Raw genomic sequence first — 18,152 nt, 5'->3', positions numbered from 1 at the left:
AGTGAACATGGGAATTTCAGCCCATTAACGCAGAAGAAGAAGAAGAAAAATACAACTTTGTTATGTAAATAAATGTGGTACATGTACTGTAGAGAGAGAGAGATGATATTCTATAACTATTAGTTTTTGCTTCCATGGTGTTTAATGAAATGAGCTCCTTGGAATGAAAAGTGTATTCTGCCAGTCACTCTCTGCCTGTAGTGACTGTCAGTGTCACAGTACTTGTCTTTCTGTGCTCCAGGTGGCAAGATCAACGGCTGTGGCTGATGAAGCTATAGGAAACATTCGCACTGTCAGAGCCTTCGCCATGGAGGACAAGGAGACTGAGTAAGCTTTGCAGGGACTCTCTCCCCAATGTTCAAACAGTGGAACCCCCCTTGTAAGACCCACAATTTAAGACTCCCTCCCTTTTTGACTCACATGCGAAGCAAAAGTGAGTCTATGTACTCACCCGAGTCGTCCGTCCGTCCGTCCCCCCCGTCCGTCCGGACGTCCGTCCGGAAAACTTTAACGTTGGATATTTCTTGGACACTATTCAGTCTATCAGTACCAAATTTGGCAAGATGGTGTATGATGACAAGGCCCCCAAAAACATACATAGCATCTTGACCTTGCTTCAAGGTCAAGGTCGCAGGGGCCATAAATGTTGTCTAAAAAACAGCTATTTTTCACATTTTTCCCATTTTCTCTGAAGTTTTTGAGATTGAATACCTCACCTATATATGATATATAGGGCAAAGTAAGCCCCATCTTTTGATACCAGTTTGGTTTACCTTGCTTCAAGGTCAAGGTCACAGGAGATCTTCAAAGTTGGATTGTATACATATTTTGAAGTGACCTTGACCCTGAACTATGGAAGATAACTGTTTCAAACTTAAAAATTATGTGGGGCACATGTTATGCTTTCATCATGAGACACATTTGGTCACATATGATCATGGTCAAGGTCACTTTGACCCTTATGAAATGTGACCAAAATAAGGTAGTGAACCACTAAAAGTGACCATATCTCATGGTAGAAAGAGCCAATAAGCACCATTGTACTTCCTATGTCTTGAATTAACAGCTTTGTGTTGCATGACCTTGGATGACCTTGACCTTGGGTCAAGGTCACATGTATTTTGGTAGGAAAAATGTGTAAAGCAGTTCTTAGTGTATGATGTCATTGCTAGGTTTAGTTATTTGACCCTGAAGGTCAAGGTCATGTAAAGGTCAAGCATGTGAGTCGTATGGGCTTTGCCCTTCTTGTTAAGACCCTGTTTTCTTAGACTTTCTGTTCATAAACCTCTGTAAAATGACCCCCATTTTAAGACTCCATCTCTTTTAAGACCTGATTTTATCAGATTTGTTAAGGTCTTAAAAGGGGGGTTCCACTGTGGATGATTTTGGGAAATAACCATGTGAGGATTTGCAAACGTGGAAGAGTTGCGCCCCGCTAACAAAACCTCTCACACTGAACAGAAAACACATGGTCGACCAGTTAACACTTTCTACCCCGCCTATGTTGACCAAGGTTTTTTTTAGCCGAGACCAGCTGTGCTGCAGTAGGTCACACAGAATTGTAGTAACTGTGTAGTAACTGTGTATCAACACGCTGGAATGCAGGCGTTAGATGGACGTTACAGGAAGCGACTGAAGCTAACAGTCTGAGCGGATATATCCGTACCTGGTCGGATAGAGCCATATGAGTGGGTACGGATATATCCGTACCTGGGAGACAATGAGTTAAAGCCACGTTCGCAGCGAATAACTGACTCTGGCGTGTAAGTTATGCAGTGTTCAATCGATATGATGCTTTTTCATTTAGAAAATCTGCACAAATGAGCGTAGACCCCTGCAGTGATGGTCCGTTTCCCCATGCTGCCGTGACCTCGATCTCAATCAAAACTCACTTGACCTCAGGCAAAACTCATTGTCGCCAGAACTCGTGCAAAGCGATCCAGCATTGCAGCAACAGATCCTTAACTGCGATGTGTATGTTTTTGAAAAAAAATTGGATCATATCGAGTGGACACTGCATAACATACTCATCGGAGTTATTTGCTACAATAGTGAATTTAACTGGTCGAGCATGTGTTTCCCGTTCGACCATGTGTTTCCTGTGAAGGTAGTTTGTCTGCGGTGGGACGCAACTCCCTTCCGCATGTAAATCCTGACAGTTATTCCCGCAAAACGTCTATAAACTGATTTGTTATGCATGGGGAAAATTGCTTGTATTTTTTATCAGATGGGTCAAGGTTTCAAGTCATTCAGCTAAGAGCTTGCATTCACCACGTACCCATAATGTTTAAAAACAAAACAAAAAAACAATGAATAAAAAGTCTTTCTGTTTTAGCTTTGACATTTTTGTGTTTTGTCCTTGAATGTGTCCATTCATAACTGGGTCTTGATTCCAGGTTATACAGCCAAGAGCTTGTCATGTCTTCTCACCTCAACATCAAACTCGGGGTAGGAATAGGAGCGTTTCAAGGTCTGGCCAACATGTTTCTCAACGGCATCGTCCTGGGTTCCATGTTTGCTGGGGGCATGCTTATCTCCCTTGGAGAACTGAGCGCTGGAGACCTGATGTCGTTTTTGGCTGCTACCCAGATGATTGAAAGGTTTGGGACTTTTTCTCTGTGTGTGTGTGTGTCTGTGTCTGTGTGTGTGTGTGTGTATGCCATGTGTAACATACATAGGCACAAAATTCATAGCATTTGTCATGTCTACCATTCATACCAACAAACTACCAGCACGGTTGGCCTAGTGGTAAGGCGTCCGCCCCGTGATCGGGAGGTCGTGGGTTCGAACCCCGGCCGGGTCATACCTAAGACTTTAAAATTGGCAATCTAGTGGCTGCTCCGCCTGGCGTCTGGCGTTATGGGGTTAGTGCTAGGACTGGTTGGTCCGGTGTCAGAATAATGTGACTGGGTGAGACATGAAGCCTGTGCTGCGACTTCTGTCTTGTGTGTGGCGCACGTTATATGTCCAAGCAGCACCGCCCTGATATGGCCCTTCGTGGTCGGCTGGGCGTAAAGCAAACAAACAAACAAAATACCAACAAACTTGTCCCCCAGTGCACTATGATAATAAAAAGTTAGAAATTCTTATTGTGGAAGATACATGTACACACATTTACACTGTCAGCAGACGTCACACCTTCTCCGCACAACTTACAGGCTTAGCTTTGGGGTTGGTGAATGTGGCAGTGGGTGAGAGGATGAAAACGAACGAACGAACAAACTTTATTACTCAAGGCTGGAGATTTTAGGCTGACGCCTAGTCTTACGATCTGTCCCTGCTAAAACTAAGACATGTATAAAGATTGATACAAGGACAATCGTATACCAACACGAAAAAAAAAAAGGGAAGGTTGCTGAGATGTCTATAAACCAACTTCAATGTCTATAAACCAATATATGCATGCTGTGAAGATGGTTTCAGGTCGCTGGCTCAGATGTCTGTGCTGTTTGGAACCATGGTTCGCGGCGTGTCTGCTGGCGCTCGTGTTTTTGAAGTGAGTGAATTATATATGGACCCTGATGATGTGATCTGGAGTCTTGTCAAGATCAAACAACAAGGGGGAGTAAGAGCTCTGAATATAGATAACAGTAAGTGAGGGCTTTGCAAGGACCTGTCGCCTGGTACTGAAGGCAGTGAGAAGAATTGAAATGAACAAGCAGCTACAGTGGTCCCTGTGATGTGCCAGCAGAATGTTAAGGCCTAAAAAAAAAATAGGTGTGGTTACGGTAACCCGACCTACCCTATTTTTAGGGGCCGACCCTATAACTTTTTATTATATTTGTCAAAAAACACACCCAAAAAAAAGAAAACGAGTGCAGAAAACGCAATGAAAGCGAAAGCGCTCGAGTCGCACACTGATTACCCTGTCAAGTAGGTTTAATTTGTACACATTAGAAAAAAAGTTTAAAAAAAAAAGTGATTGCCTACCTTCCTACCCTATTTCTTTTGGCTATGCTACCGTAACCACACCTTTTTTGTTTTTGGCCTAAGCCTTGGACACTTTCCAGGAGGATACAGTTGCACACGCAACTTGTTACATTTCAGAATACTTTCAGGGCCTTAACAATTTGACTACCATTTGGTATTCCTAACAAGTACATAACAGTTGAACAATTAACAGTAAGCAACACGGGCACTAACTCTAGCAACGGCTTATTTTACGAGACACAAATACCATTTCATATTGTAATACAGTGTAACCTCCCTCGACCTTCAAAAATATGTGAAAATCGGGTCTTAGCAAGGAGGGAGTCTTAAAATGGAGGTTAATTTTACAGACATTTGAACAAAACATCTAAGAAAAGAAGGTCATAAAAAGGAGGAAAGCTTAAATTAGGGGGGGGGGGGGGGAGGGCGGCGTGGGTCTGGAAAGGAGTGTTCCACTGTATCAACCTTTGTGAAATGTTCCAGTACATAGACACAGAGCCATCAGTGCAGTTGAGAGGAGGCAGGACCATTCCCTTCCACTCCATGTTGAGCTCCATACACTTCAACGACGTTGCCTTCTCCTACCCTACTCGCCCTGGACAGGTCAGTCTTCTGATCTTTCTTTCTTTTGACAGTTTTTGTGTGTTTTTATATTTAGTCAAGTTTTGACTAAATATTTTAACATCGAGGGGGAATCGAAACGAGGGTCGTGGTGTATGTGTGTCTGTGCGTGTGTGTGTGTGTGTGTGTGTGTGTGTAGAGCGATTCAGACTAAACTACTAAACTGATCTTTATGAAATTTGACATGAGAGTTCCTGGGTATGAAATCCCCGAACGTTTTTTTCATTTTTTTGATAAATGTCTTTGATGACGTCATATCCGGCTTTTCGTGAAAGTTGAGGCGGCACTGTCACGCCCTCATTTTTCAACCAAATTGGTTGAAATTTTGGTCAAGTAATCTTCGACGAAGCCCAGACTTCGGTATTGCATTTCAGCTTGGTGGCTTAAAAATTAATTAATGACTTTGGTCATTAAAAATCTAAAAATTGTAAAAAAAAATAAAAATTTATAAAACGATCCAAATTTACGTTTATCTTATTATCCATCATTTGCTGATTCCAAAAACATATAAATATGTTATATTCGGATTAAAAACAAGCTCTGAAAATTAAATATATAAAAATTATTATCAAAATTAAATTGTCGAAATCAATTTAAAAACACTTTCATCTGATTTCTTGTCGGTTCCTGATTCCAAAAACATATAGATATGATATGTTTGGATTAAAAACACGCTCAGAAAGTTAAAACAAAGAGAGGTACAGAAACGCGTGCTATCCTTCTTAGCGCAACTACTACCCCGCTCTTCTTGTCTTTGCCATGAGCGGTGGACTGACGATGCTACGAGTATACGGTCTTGCTGAAAAATGGCATTGCGTTCAGTTTCATTCTGTGAGTTCGACAGCTACTTGACTAAATATTGTATTTTCGCCTTACGCGACTTGTTTGTTGTTGTTGTTGTTGCTGTCCTAACACCTGTTCCTTGTCCCGGTGTGCTCTCACAACGCCCCATCTCTGCATTCACTGCTCCATCCACATGTTTGAACCTTCGCCGTGCTTCCTGGGTCTTGGACATGCTAGACACTGACATAAGTGTTTGTATCTCTGAAGCTATTGGGATTTGGGGCTTGAGACTTAATCCCCAAACACCATAGCCTGTTCTTCCTATCAACAACTTTTCAATGTATTATGTTTGTTAACAGACAATGGAGTAATTTGAAATACACAGTCCGGATGATGTGGGTCATGGGTGGCTGATATGGAATTTAAGAAGGAATTTTACAATGTTTATCTCTCATCGGACGGTGTTTGTTTGTTCGTTCATGGGCTGAAACTCCCACGGCTTTTACGTGTATGACCGTTTTTACCCCGCCATTTAGGCAGCCATACGCCGCTTTCGGAGGAAGCATGCTGGGTATTTTCTTGTTTCTATAACCCACCGAACTCTGACATGGATTACAGGATCTTTTTCTAGCGCACTTGGTCTTGTGCTTGCGTGTACACACGGGGGTGTTCGGACACCGAGGAGAGTCTGCACACAAAGTTGACTCTGAGAAATAAATCTCTCGCCGAACGTGGGGACGAACTCACGCTGACAGCGGCCAACTGGATACAAATCCAGCGCGCTACCGACTGAGCTACATCCCCGCCCTATCGGACGGTGTGACTCATGTACAACCCATACTCCGAAAAGAGGCAGAAAATGTTATACCTACAGTGGAGCCCCCCCCCCCTCCTTTTTACGACCTCCAAAAATCTGAGAAAATCAGGTCTTAAAAAGGAGGGAGTCTTAAAATGGGGGTACATTTACAGAGGTTGTGAATAGGAAATAAAAAAAACTAAGTTTTAAAAGGGAGGAAGTCTTAAATTGGGGGGTCTTTGAAGGGGGGTTCAACTGTATCCTATTGCGTTCTGGGATGAGCTTTAACAATGTTGCTTTCTCCTACCCAACATGCACCGGACAGGTGAAGAACTGAACTTTCCCTTTTGACAGTTTTAGAGTGATAGATGATGTGATTTTTAGAATGACAGGCATGCTTCAAAAGTGCTTTCAAATATATTGTATGCCATACTTGGAATTTCCCTTTGAGGCAGCATATTTTGAAAAAAAATTTTTTTAAGGATAAACGTGTAATTACTTCCAAGAGAAAGTCTTACAATGTTGGGGTTTTTTTTTTTTAGAGTCGGTCACAACTGTTGACACTTAGACTATTGACTAAAATCTCATAGTTGACAAATTTGTGACTGGAGACTGTCTTGATTTTTTTTTTTTTTTCAGGCAGTGTTGCATGACTTCAACCTGACTGTACCAGGAGGAAAAGTGGTTGCTCTTGTGGGATTGTCTGGAGGAGGTATTGAACACATTCTTTTAAAAAAAGATTAATTTGTTCTTGCTGTAAAACCTTGTTGCGTTAAAATCGCACAACAACACTGGCATAACAAATATAACTGGGTAGTTATGTTGAAAATAAGAAAAGTTTTTGGTAACTACCCAAAACTGAAGGAGAGCATACAAACAACAACGGGCATTGCACATGAATCTTGGCCTGTTGTTAAACCTTTCTGTAATGATTACCTTATTAGAGATTCTTTTTCCAGCATTTAAATGGCATGTGTGTACGTGTGGGAGGGATGAAAAAAATGGAGGGAGATGGGTGGGGGGACCATCTTCTTCGCTGACTTCACAAAAACATTTTTGATATTTTGCAGGAAAATCAACAGTGGCTGCTTTGCTGGAACGCTTCTATGATGTGACGCATGGAGCAATCACCATCGATGACATTGATATACGCCAGCTTGATCCCTCCTGGCTGAGAGGTCGTGCCATTGGTTTTATCAATCAGGTGGGTATTTTGTTGAATGGAGACTCATCTTTTTGTTCTGTTTTGCTGAGGCATGATATGTTTCACCCATAGACAGAGTTTTGGTACTGTATTTATCAAAGCTCCAGTGATCAGTTTCAGATCCCCAGGTTGCAGAGTTAAACATTAGACAGAAGTTTATGTTTTGTATAATATAAAGTTGATTATATGTTATACAGAAAAGGAACAAAAGAAAATAAGAATCGGGGAAAAAATATGGGTTGAAGCATCCTGCATGCAACTGATGTCACCGAGCCCCCCCCCCCCCCCCCCCCCCCCCCCCCCCAAAAAAAAAAAAAAAAGATCCCCAGGTTGCACCAGATTTTGCATCACTTTTTTTTCACACACACAAAATGTGTGGGGGAGGGAGGGACGCAATGCTTTCAGGATTTTAAGTTGTCTAGATCACCTGTGGTTGTGAACAAGAACCTGGTATTGAAAGCATTGCTTGCTATTGCATGGTATTGTCCATAAGGGGAGAATGTGTTGCTGTAAGTTTATTGTTATGTTATTTTTGTTAATGTGACAGGGGAGGCTACCGCTCCTTTCACAGCAGACTCTGCACCCGAGTTGTTGGCCTTTAAGTCAACACCGGTTGATTGTGGAATTCTGTTTGTGATGGGGTCTGGTGGTTTCCGATTGTCTGTATGTTCATGGAAACCTTCGGGTTTGCATAACAGTTTTTATAGGGCTAAGAAATTAGCCCTAACATTTTCAATCCTGTTTGATTGCACTTCGCCTCCCGAGGTGATCGTTGTGTTTCGGCACTCGGTTACATTAGAATGTGTATGTATTTGATGTTTAAATAATATGGTTTTTATTCATAGTAAATATGTAAAGCGCGGAGAGCACAGTTCACTGTGGTTCACGCTATATAAGCTCTCATTATTATAATAATTATTATTATTATTATTATTATTATTATTATTATTATTATTATTATTATTATTATTATTATTATTATTATTATTATTATTATTAAAGAACTAAAAGCAAAAGTACAGAGAATTGTTTATTGTTGCTTCTTGTTTCCTGAACCCAGGGGGTCTTACGAGACCAATTCAGCATAGGTCATATTCACTGTAGAAGTTACAGAGAGAATTTGTAAGAAAGGATCTAAAGCATTCTGATATTATCTGATTTATTTCATTTTGGTGTTTGGGTGTTATTTACAACATTTATCACCAGTGCTGGACTGATTGTGTAACCTCTGCGAACGCCAAGAAGAAAGAAGAAGAAGGGTGTTATTTTTTTATTCTTATTATCTGATTTAGGTGGGGGTTGTGTGTGGGGTGTTATTTTTTATTCTTATTATCTGATTTAGGTGGGGGTTGTGTGTGGGGTGTTATTTTTTATTCTTATTATCTGATTTAGGTGGGGGTTGTGTGTGGGGTGTTATTTTTTATTCTTATTATCTGATTTAGGTGGGGGTTGTGTGTGGGGTGTTATTTTTTATTCTTATTATCTGATTTAGGTGGGGGTTGTGTGTGGGGTGTTATTTTTTATTCTTATTATCTGATTTAGGTGGGGGTTGTGTGTGGGGTGTTATTTTTTATTCTTATTATCTGATTTAGGTGGGGGTTGTGTGTGGGGTGTTATTTTTTATTCTTATTATCTGATTTAGGTGGGGGTTGTGTGTGGGGTGTTATTTTTTATTCTTATTATCTGATTTAGGTGGGGGTTGTGTGTGGGGTGTTATTTTTTATTCTTATTATCTGATTTAGGTGGGGGTTGTGTGTGGGGTGTTATTTTTTATTCTGATATTATCTGATTTAGGTGGGGGTTGTGTGTGGGGTTCTCTTGATTGATTTTCATTGCAACTGTGTCTATTTTCATTGAACAATGTTTTTATTATTTTAGGAGCCTATCCTCTTTGCCACGTCTGTGATGGAAAACATTCGCTACGGTCGCCCAGACGCCACTGATCAAGAGGTACGTTCACTTGACATTTCTTTTTATGTTCTTTGCTGTTCTTTGTGTGAAATTCATTCCATGCTGCATGCAAGACAAATATCATTATCTGATTGAAAAATTGCAGGTGTTGCCTTTGACTGAACTTAGATTGAAAGGGAATGTCAACACAGAATGTATTAACACTTTTTTTGAAAGTGAGAGATGTTAATTTCAGATTTTGGGATTGATTTTTTTAATGAAAAATGTCCCTTGACTGTACCTGTTTATGGAATTCAAGCCATGCGAGTCACCATTTGAATTTGAAAGAAAGAAGTACCTGCAAAGGTGAGCCTTGGTGATTTCAGCAAGGCTTCTTTTGATAGGTTTTAAAAAGTATGTTATACTCAAACTGCTTTTCCATTTTTTTTCCCTCCAGTGTCAGCCTTACACCTCAACCGTCAGAATAGTTCTTTGTCTTGTTTTTGTAGATTTCTCTTTTGAAAGGAACAGCCTGCTTTCTTTTAAGACTGTCCTTAATTGAGTCTGAAGTCGACTTCGCGAAGTCTGCACAAAGTCTTTTTAATAATAATAATAATAATAATAATAGTGGCAAGCTTATATAGCGCGAACCATGGGGTTAACCCACGCTCTCCGCGCTTTACATCAAACTGAACAATGCAATACATGTTTACAATAAATAGTATCCTAGTTCATACAGTAGTGTAAATGCCATAATGCATTAATTATACAAACAACAACATCCAAAGAAAAACACACACTCACACAAGTTAAAGCTAAGTACATATTAAGAAAAATAATATGTTAAATCACAATATTATAGTCATAGCACGCGCGCACACACACACACCCAACCATTCAGTGCTGTAGCTTAGTGCAGCAAGCTTCGGGAAGTATACTTCGCGTAGTCAACTTTGCCCAGTTAATGACAGGATTTGACACTCCAATTCATAGAGCTATGGTTACTCAAATTCTGTGTATTTGATTCGTAACAGGTGATAGAAGCAGCCAGACTTGCAAACGCACACGTCTTCATCACTGGTTTCCCTGAGGGGTACCACACGGTGCTAGGGGAGAGGGGGGTGACTGTGTCAGGAGGACAGAAACAGCGCATAGCCATCGCCCGCGCTCTCATCAAGAATCCGTCCATTCTCATACTGGACGAAGCTACCAGGTAATTAACCATACAGTGGAACCCCCCTTTGGACTGGGTGGCCGAGTGGTAACGCACTTGCGCTCGGAAGCGAGAGGTTGCGAGTTCGACCCTGGGTCAGGGCGTTAGCAATTTTCTCCCCCCTTTCCTAACCTAGGTGGTGGGTTCAAGTGCTAGTCTTTCGGATGAGATGAAAAACCGAGGTCCCTTCGTGTACACTACATTGGGGTGTGCACGTTAAAGATCCCACGATTGACAAAAGGGTCTTTCCTGGCAAAATTGTATAGGCATAGATAAAAATGTCCACCAAAATACCCGTGTGACTTGGAATAATAGGCCGTGAAAAGTAGGATATGCGCCGAAATGGCTGCGATCTGCTGGCCGATGTGAATGCGTGATGTATTGTGTAAAAAATTCCATCTCACACGGCATAAATAAATCCCTGCGCCTTGAATATGTGCGCGATATAAATTGCATAAAAATAAAAATAAAAACAATAAATAAATCCCTGCGCTTAGAACTGTACCCACGGAATACGCGCAATATAAGCCTCATATTGATTGATTGATTGATTGATTTTAAGAACACCAATTTAAGACTTTCCCCCCTTTTCAGACCTTCCTTTTTGAGATTGTCTGTTCATAAACCTCTATAAATGTACCTCCAGTTTAAGACTCCCTCCTTTTTAAGACCAGATTGTCTGTTCATAAACCTCTATAAATGTACCTCCAGTTTAAGACTCCCTCCTTTTTAAGACCAGATTGTCTGTTTATAAACCTCTATAAATGTACCTCCTTTCTAAGACCAGATTGTCTGTTTATAAACCTCTATAAATGAACCTCCTTTTTAAGACCAGATTGTCTGTTTATAAACCTCTATAAATGTACCTCCTTTTTAAAGACCAGATTGTCTGTTTATAAACCTCTATGAATGTACCTCCAGTTTAAGACTCCCTCCTTTTTAAGACTAGATTGTCTGTTCATAAACCTCTATAAATGTACCTCCTTTTTAAGACCAGATTGTCTGTTTATAAACCTCTATAAATGTACCTCCAGTTTAAGACTCCCTCCTTTTTAAGACCAGATTGTCTGTTCATAAACCTCTATAAATGTACCTCCTTTTTAAGACCAGATTGTCTGTTCATAAACCTCTATAAATGTACCTCCAGTTTAAGACTCCCTCCTTTTTAAGACCAGATTGTCTGTTCATAAACCTCTATAAATGTACCTCCAGTTTAAGACCAGATTTTCTCAGATTTGTTAAGGTCTTAAAATGGGGGCTCCTCTGTATTTGCTTTTTGCCTCTTGAACCCAGGGGTCATGCAAGACCGAGGTTATTAACAAGAGCAAGAAGAATTTAATTCACTCTTTAGCGTAATGAGCAATAAGCAAAAGTACATGGGAGGCTTAGAAAAAGCATCATTTTGAAGTAGAAATTATCAGTTACTCATTAAATAGCTGGTACTTTAGGAGTATGACTGTGACTTTTGCATAGTTTCTATTGGTCTCTTTGCTAAATTCAGCTTGCTCTTACAAATTCTGTAACATTTTCATGCCCTATTAAAATCTCGCCATTGTCAGTCGGTCAGTTTTGATGTGAATGAGTTGTACATTGTGTGTGGATTTGTTTCAGCGCTTTGGATGCAGAATCAGAGCGACTTGTTCAAGAGGCACTAGACAGAGTAACTAAGGGTATGGACCTCACTGTTTTCACTGCTCTGACATTTTTATTTTTCACAATGGGATGCAGCGAGTTCTACTAATAAAAACTTGAATAAATTTCCAGGGACAATAACTTTTTATATTGGGTTATATTTATAGAAACTTGAGTGAATTTCCAAGGACAATAAGTATTTGAGTAATCAATAACTTGCTGCAGATGTTGCTACAGTATTTAGCAAGAGGTGGCAGCAATCTCAAAGACTCCAGACTGGAATGTTGGAATATATGCTTTCTGGAAAACAGGAGACTGTTTGCAATTTAGCTGCTGTATTTGACTTTCCATGATATGGTTGATACTGTACCCACATTACCAACATACCTGAAACAATGTCACCGTGCTTTTCTGAAATAATTATTGTAAAACAGATTTCCTCCTAACCTTAAAGAAATTATTTTGATATACGTTTATGTCCAGTGATACCTGCGATGTGGGGCCCCTCTGATGAGTGGACATCTCTTAAAAGGACACATGGGCGGGGATGTAGCTCAGTCGGTAGCGCGCTGGATTTGTATCCAGTTGGCCGCTGTCAGCGTGAGTTCGTCCCCACGTTCGGCGAGAGATTTATTTCTCAGAGTCAACTTTGTGTGCAGACTCTCCTCGGTGTCCGAACACCCCCGTGTGTACATACGCAAGCACAAGACCAAGTGCGCACGAAAAAGATCCTGTAATCCATGTCAGAGTTCGGTGGGTTATAGAAACACGAAAATACCCAGCATGCTTCCTCCGAAAGCGGCGTATGGCTGCCTAAATGGCGGGGTAAAAACGGTCATACACGTAAAATTCCACTCGTGCAAAAAACACGAGCATTCTTATGAGAAAATGAATAAGAAAACAACGTTTTTTTGTCTGTCTGCAGTTGTGGACATATAGCTTAGAGAAACATGTGCTCAAAATGTGTAATGGATTTCACGTGCGATTTTTGAGTCACTTGAGAAAAAGTGACTCTATGTAATCGGTCAGTGTTAGTCTGTCCGGCCGGCCGTCCGGCCGTCCGTAGACACCACCTTAACGTTGGACTTTTCTCGGAAACTATCAAAGCGATCGGGCTCATATTTTGTTTAGTCGTGACCTCCAATGACCTCTACACTTTAACGATGGTTTCGTTGACCTTTGACCTTTTTCAAGGTCACAGGTCAAAGGAAAAATTAGACATTTTATATCTTTTCTCGGAAACTATCAAAGCGATCGGGCTCATATTTTGTTTAGTCGTGACCTCCAATGACCTCTACACTTTAACGATGGTTTCGTTGACCTTTGACCTTTTTCAAGGTCACAGGTCAGCGTCAAAGGAAAAATTAGACATTTTATATCTTTGACAAAGTTCATCGGATGTGATTGAAACTTTGTAGGATTATTCTTTACATCAAAGTATTTACATCTGTAGCCTTTTACGAACGTTATCAGAAAAACAAGGGAGATAACTAGCCTTTTCTGTTCGGCAACACACAACTTAACGTTGGGCTTTTCTCGGAAACTATAAAAGTGACCGGGCTCAAATTTTATGTGAACGTGACTCATTGTGTTGTGAATAGCAATTTCTTCCTGTCCATCTGATGCCTCATATAATATTCAGAACTGCGAAAGTGCTTTGGTTGAAGGGGGGGGGGGGGGGGGGGGCGTATGCCCCTTGATCAGTCTCGGGCGCTCTCCGACCTCGATATACACTCTGGAATTCTAAAAACACCCCCCCCCCCCCTTAAAAACTAACTGATCTACCCTGGTGTATATATATATAATGTGTGTGTGTGTGTGGTGTGCGATTCATAGAAATTTACTGGACAGATCTTCATGAAACTTTGCACACAAATGTTCCGACCCCCAACCCTTCACCCTGATTCAAACTCATGTATCAGAAGTCCAGTGCTCTACCAACTGACCGACAGCGCTCCCAAATTATTTCTTTTTATCTTTTTTGTCAGTCAAGATATGGGGGTGGGGTTAGTACGGGAATAATTGTGAAACAGACAATAAGGCAACAACTTATTTTGTTTACAGGTATTGTATCTGTATACAGTGAACTTAACTGTGTTCAAGTTTAGTTATGTTCTGTCGAGCAATTTTTTTAAAAATACGTTTTTACTACTAAAGGAGTGATAATTTTATATGTACGCCCTCGAGAAACCTCGATCATTTTCTGAAAATGCACGTTGATAAGTACCGTTTTATGATCAAGTTATACTCTCCATTCATTTATCTACACAAACTCATGTTTCATTTATCATTTGTAGAGCTAAATATGTCAGTTAGAATCATGTTAAGAATCGCAGTGTTTTTCGCAAAATCGTACTTGACAACCCCCAGTAAAAACATTTAAAAAAAAAGGTTAATAAGGCAACCACCTTTTTTCTTTGCACAGATAGGTCCATATTGCTTTGAGGAACATGTGCAAAAAATGTGTAATGTTTCTGTCGAGCGATTTGAACACACAAGTAACCCCTCAACTGGTCCCAAGGGTGTCTTTTTATTGCAGGTACCACTGCTGCACAAACAGGCCTTATAGAGGGCCCCAAAGGGTTTAAAATCGTGATCGTGATTGGCGTTTTTTGATCTTTCTGTGACCGTGATTGCCCACATTTCCATTTCTGTGATCGTGATTGGACTTTGCCCGTGATCCGTGATGACAAAAAAATCAAGTCTCGTGATCGTGATCGTCATTTGTTTTCGTGATCGTGATGGGCATTATTGCAAAGCATTTTTATTTTCAACGTACATTTTTCACAGCTGTATCACTCTATGATCCTCTATTCGTCAAGGTGTTTGTGATCGTGAAAACAAAAATCAAAGTAACTGTGACCGTGAAAGCTAAAATTTCCCTTCCCGTGATCGTGGTGATAACCCCCCCTTTGGGGCCCTCCTTATACAACTCTGCTATATTTGTTATTGAATTATGATGTTCTAGTTTACAATACTTTTTAATCAAAGCATGGTTGACAATACTTAGGCTTTCTCACAACAGGTAGTGAATTGTGCCCAGGTGAATATGCATTGTCAAGTTTGTTCAGACTTTTTTTTAACAGTTTAAAGAATTATTTGTTTGTTGAAGCTTTGCATGAGATACCAAAATCGTGAGAATACAAAATTGGGAAGTTGATGTTTTGCTTTAAAAAAAAAGGTTGTATTTGTGTGTGCTGATGATACTGCTCTTTAAGGAACTTCAGGTAAAAAAAAGATTTCAAGATATTATAATGAAGAATTACAGTCATAGTTTTGGAATTGTAGAGAAGATAAAGGGATCAGTGATTTCTTTTCAAACAAAAAAATAGAAAGATGCCACCTTTTCATTAAAAAAAATGTGTGCCAGATATTTTAACAAAGAAATGAAGATGATCGAGCTTAGAAGATTATTTCTGGAGAGTAGCAAAACTATAATTTTTAACTTTTTGTCACTTGTTTTATCTGAAAAATAAAGAGAAGGAAAGGGTCTAGTGTGGGTGACAGTTCAGTTAGGTCTTGTCTGATTTTTTGCCCTTTGATTTTTTCTTTGCCTTTTATGGGTTTTTTGTTGCAGCACTTCAGCATGTGTTCTGTTCATGTTTTTATTGTGGTTTTTGTGTGTGTGTGTCTTGCATAGTTCCCTCTGGTTGCTTGCTTCTATTAATCATTCCTCGTCAAAGAGTAGTTAAAGTTGCATCCCTTTCATGATTTACCAGGTCGCACAACAATTGTGATCGCTCACCGACTCAGCACCATCAGAGATGCTGACATCATTGCTGTGGTCTCGCACGGAAAGATTGTGGAGGTCAGTGTTTGTACGCCATGCTGTGTGCTGGTCTTATTTTAAATTGTGAAACAGTGCTATTTTGTTTAATCTTACATATTCAGTTGTTCAGATGTTCCTTTTTTCACTCTGCACAGAAAGTATAGCCAGGCTGTAGAGTCCTGGTTTGTGTGTGTGTGTGTGTGTGTGTGTGTGTGTCCGAACCCTCCCCCCGTGTACACTACATTGGGTGTGCACGTTAAAGATCCCACGATTGACAAAAGGGTCTTTCCTGGCAAAATTGCTTAGGCACAGTTAATAATTGTCTACCTATACCCGTGTGACTTGGAATAATAGGCCGCGAAAGGTAAATATGCGCCGAAATGGCTGCAATCTACTGGCCGTATAAAATTTCATCTCACACGGCATCACTGCAGAGCGCCTAGAACTGTACCCACGGAATATGCGCGATATAAGCCTCATTGATTGATTGATTGATTGATTGTGTGTGAGAGAGAGAATATTCTTATCCAATTTAAAAGCCTGGACAAAAATCTAAGGTCCTCACAGGCCTTCAGAAGAGGAAGAAATTTTAGTATGCTCTGTTGAGGTGGCGAAGCAAAGCAGAGGTAACCCTCCATTTGAGTCTGAGGGCATGCCTATCACACACACGCAGACACACACACTCACGCACACACACACACACATCGGAATTTTTGTGTGGAATTGAACCAAATCTATGCACTCTGTTGCCCTCATTGTGTGAAAGAAAGACAAGGGTAAGCACCAAAAGGACAGGAGGATTTTAAGCCCTGTTTAAAAGTGCAGTATTCCATTTTTTGTGCAGCTGGGTGACCACAACAGCCTGAGGAAGAAGAAGGGCCTGTACTGGGAGCTGATCAAACAGCAGGAGATGGAGGAGGAGCTGGACTCCAGTTGATCCACACTGCTTCTCTAGACCATGCACATTCCCCATGGCTTAACCCTCTCAGTCCTATCCAGATTTTTAGCAGACTTTTGTGCTGCAGTCGAATCTGTCATCCCTTGACTGACTTAAAGCGGTCGTTATTCGACAGGTGGTATATATGAAAAGGGGAATTACATAGAAAAAAAATACCATGTCAGGGGATCCTTTTGGGCTGTCGTAGCGGGCAGGCGTCGTTCCGAAAGGTGGTTGCCATGGCAGATTTTAAGTGCACTACAAGCTCCACAAAACCTTACTTTAGGGTGGGGGTAAGGGGTGCATGTGTCATCTGTGTGTGTGTGTGTGTGGGGGGGGGGGTGTTTGGTTATGGGTTGTTGGAAATGGGAGTGAGGGTGCAAGGGGGAAGGTAATACGTGGGACTCTTAAATTTTAATCAATCGCAGCTAAGATTTTAGCAGATCCCCTTGCATTCTGAAACCATGGAATTTAAAGGCTTTGGGGTGAAAATGATCTGCAACAACATCAGGAACTTGTATAGCCTTTGTACTTTCAAATACATGCGCTGTGATTGTTTGTAAGGCTTGAACCTGTATATACATACTGTTGATTGCTGGACAATAGATGAATTCCAGAAATAATTCTGTTGGATTTGTATGAGTTATGGAAGAGTGAGTACCCTTGTGCTTCCTGTACATGTGTTTGTGACACACCCTCTCGCTAGTGACTGGCCTGTAATGTCACGTGGAACATTTTCCCAACGCGACATTATTTCTCATGTGACATTATATGCCAGTCTTTAGCGAGGGTGCAGGTCTCAAACTTGTACAGGAAGCACGGCAATATTTGTCTGAGCAAAAGCAAGGGTACTCACTCTTACACAACCCATACAAACCCGGCGGAGTTAATTCTGAAAATCATCTATCAAGCTGTATCAAATGTTGGTGTATGCATTCGTGTATGCATGAACTAGGTCGGAACAGCACAAAATGCATCATTTGACATTTAGTAAAAGTGAAAATAATAATTTAAAAGAAGAAAAGAAAATTTCCAGAATCAGTCAGCTTAGGCCCTCTTGCCGGACATGGCAGAAATTCAATGGATCACTTACGGACTCCTCAAGCAGCGATCGCCCATTTATAATTTTAATACATGTACATCAATGCCCGAAGACAGATGATACATGGCCTAAACTTGCGTGCGTGAGATCTCCATGACAAATGCGTATGTTGCTGTAGTCTGACATTTGTAAGCAATCATGATACATGATTTTAATGTTTTTAGATCCCTTGTGAAGGGGTGGTTTGATATATTGAATGTTCTGTGTGTGTCTGTCAGGTTTTTGTTTTTCATTCTTTATTTATATGAATGTGAGAATCATTGAATTGGTTTAAA

At 40.5% G+C, this 18,152-nt stretch overlaps 1 protein-coding gene across 1 annotated transcript in view; it reads left to right on the top strand.

Annotated features, from left to right (window-relative positions):
• Positions 1–17,101, top strand: part of LOC138971470 (mitochondrial potassium channel ATP-binding subunit-like) — a gene marked incomplete in the record, with an annotated part of 29,623 nt that extends 12,522 nt beyond the window's left edge. Inside the window, 11 exon segments of the mRNA XM_070344207.1 lie at positions 242–327; positions 2,397–2,600; positions 3,424–3,496; positions 4,414–4,533; positions 6,770–6,842; positions 7,201–7,334; positions 9,213–9,284; positions 10,259–10,437; positions 12,049–12,107; positions 15,789–15,877; positions 16,683–17,101. Coding sequence (XP_070200308.1) covers positions 242–327; positions 2,397–2,600; positions 3,424–3,496; positions 4,414–4,533; positions 6,770–6,842; positions 7,201–7,334; positions 9,213–9,284; positions 10,259–10,437; positions 12,049–12,107; positions 15,789–15,877; positions 16,683–16,775 — 1,182 coding nt within the window.
• Positions 17,102–18,152: the final 1,051 nt, after the last annotated feature.

Source organism: Littorina saxatilis, linkage group LG7, assembly GCF_037325665.1.
Source record: "Littorina saxatilis isolate snail1 linkage group LG7, US_GU_Lsax_2.0, whole genome shotgun sequence".
Taxonomy (NCBI): domain Eukaryota; kingdom Metazoa; phylum Mollusca; class Gastropoda; order Littorinimorpha; family Littorinidae; genus Littorina; species Littorina saxatilis.
Note: the sequence above shows the minus strand (reverse complement) of the source record. Positions and strands in the feature narration are given on the sequence as shown.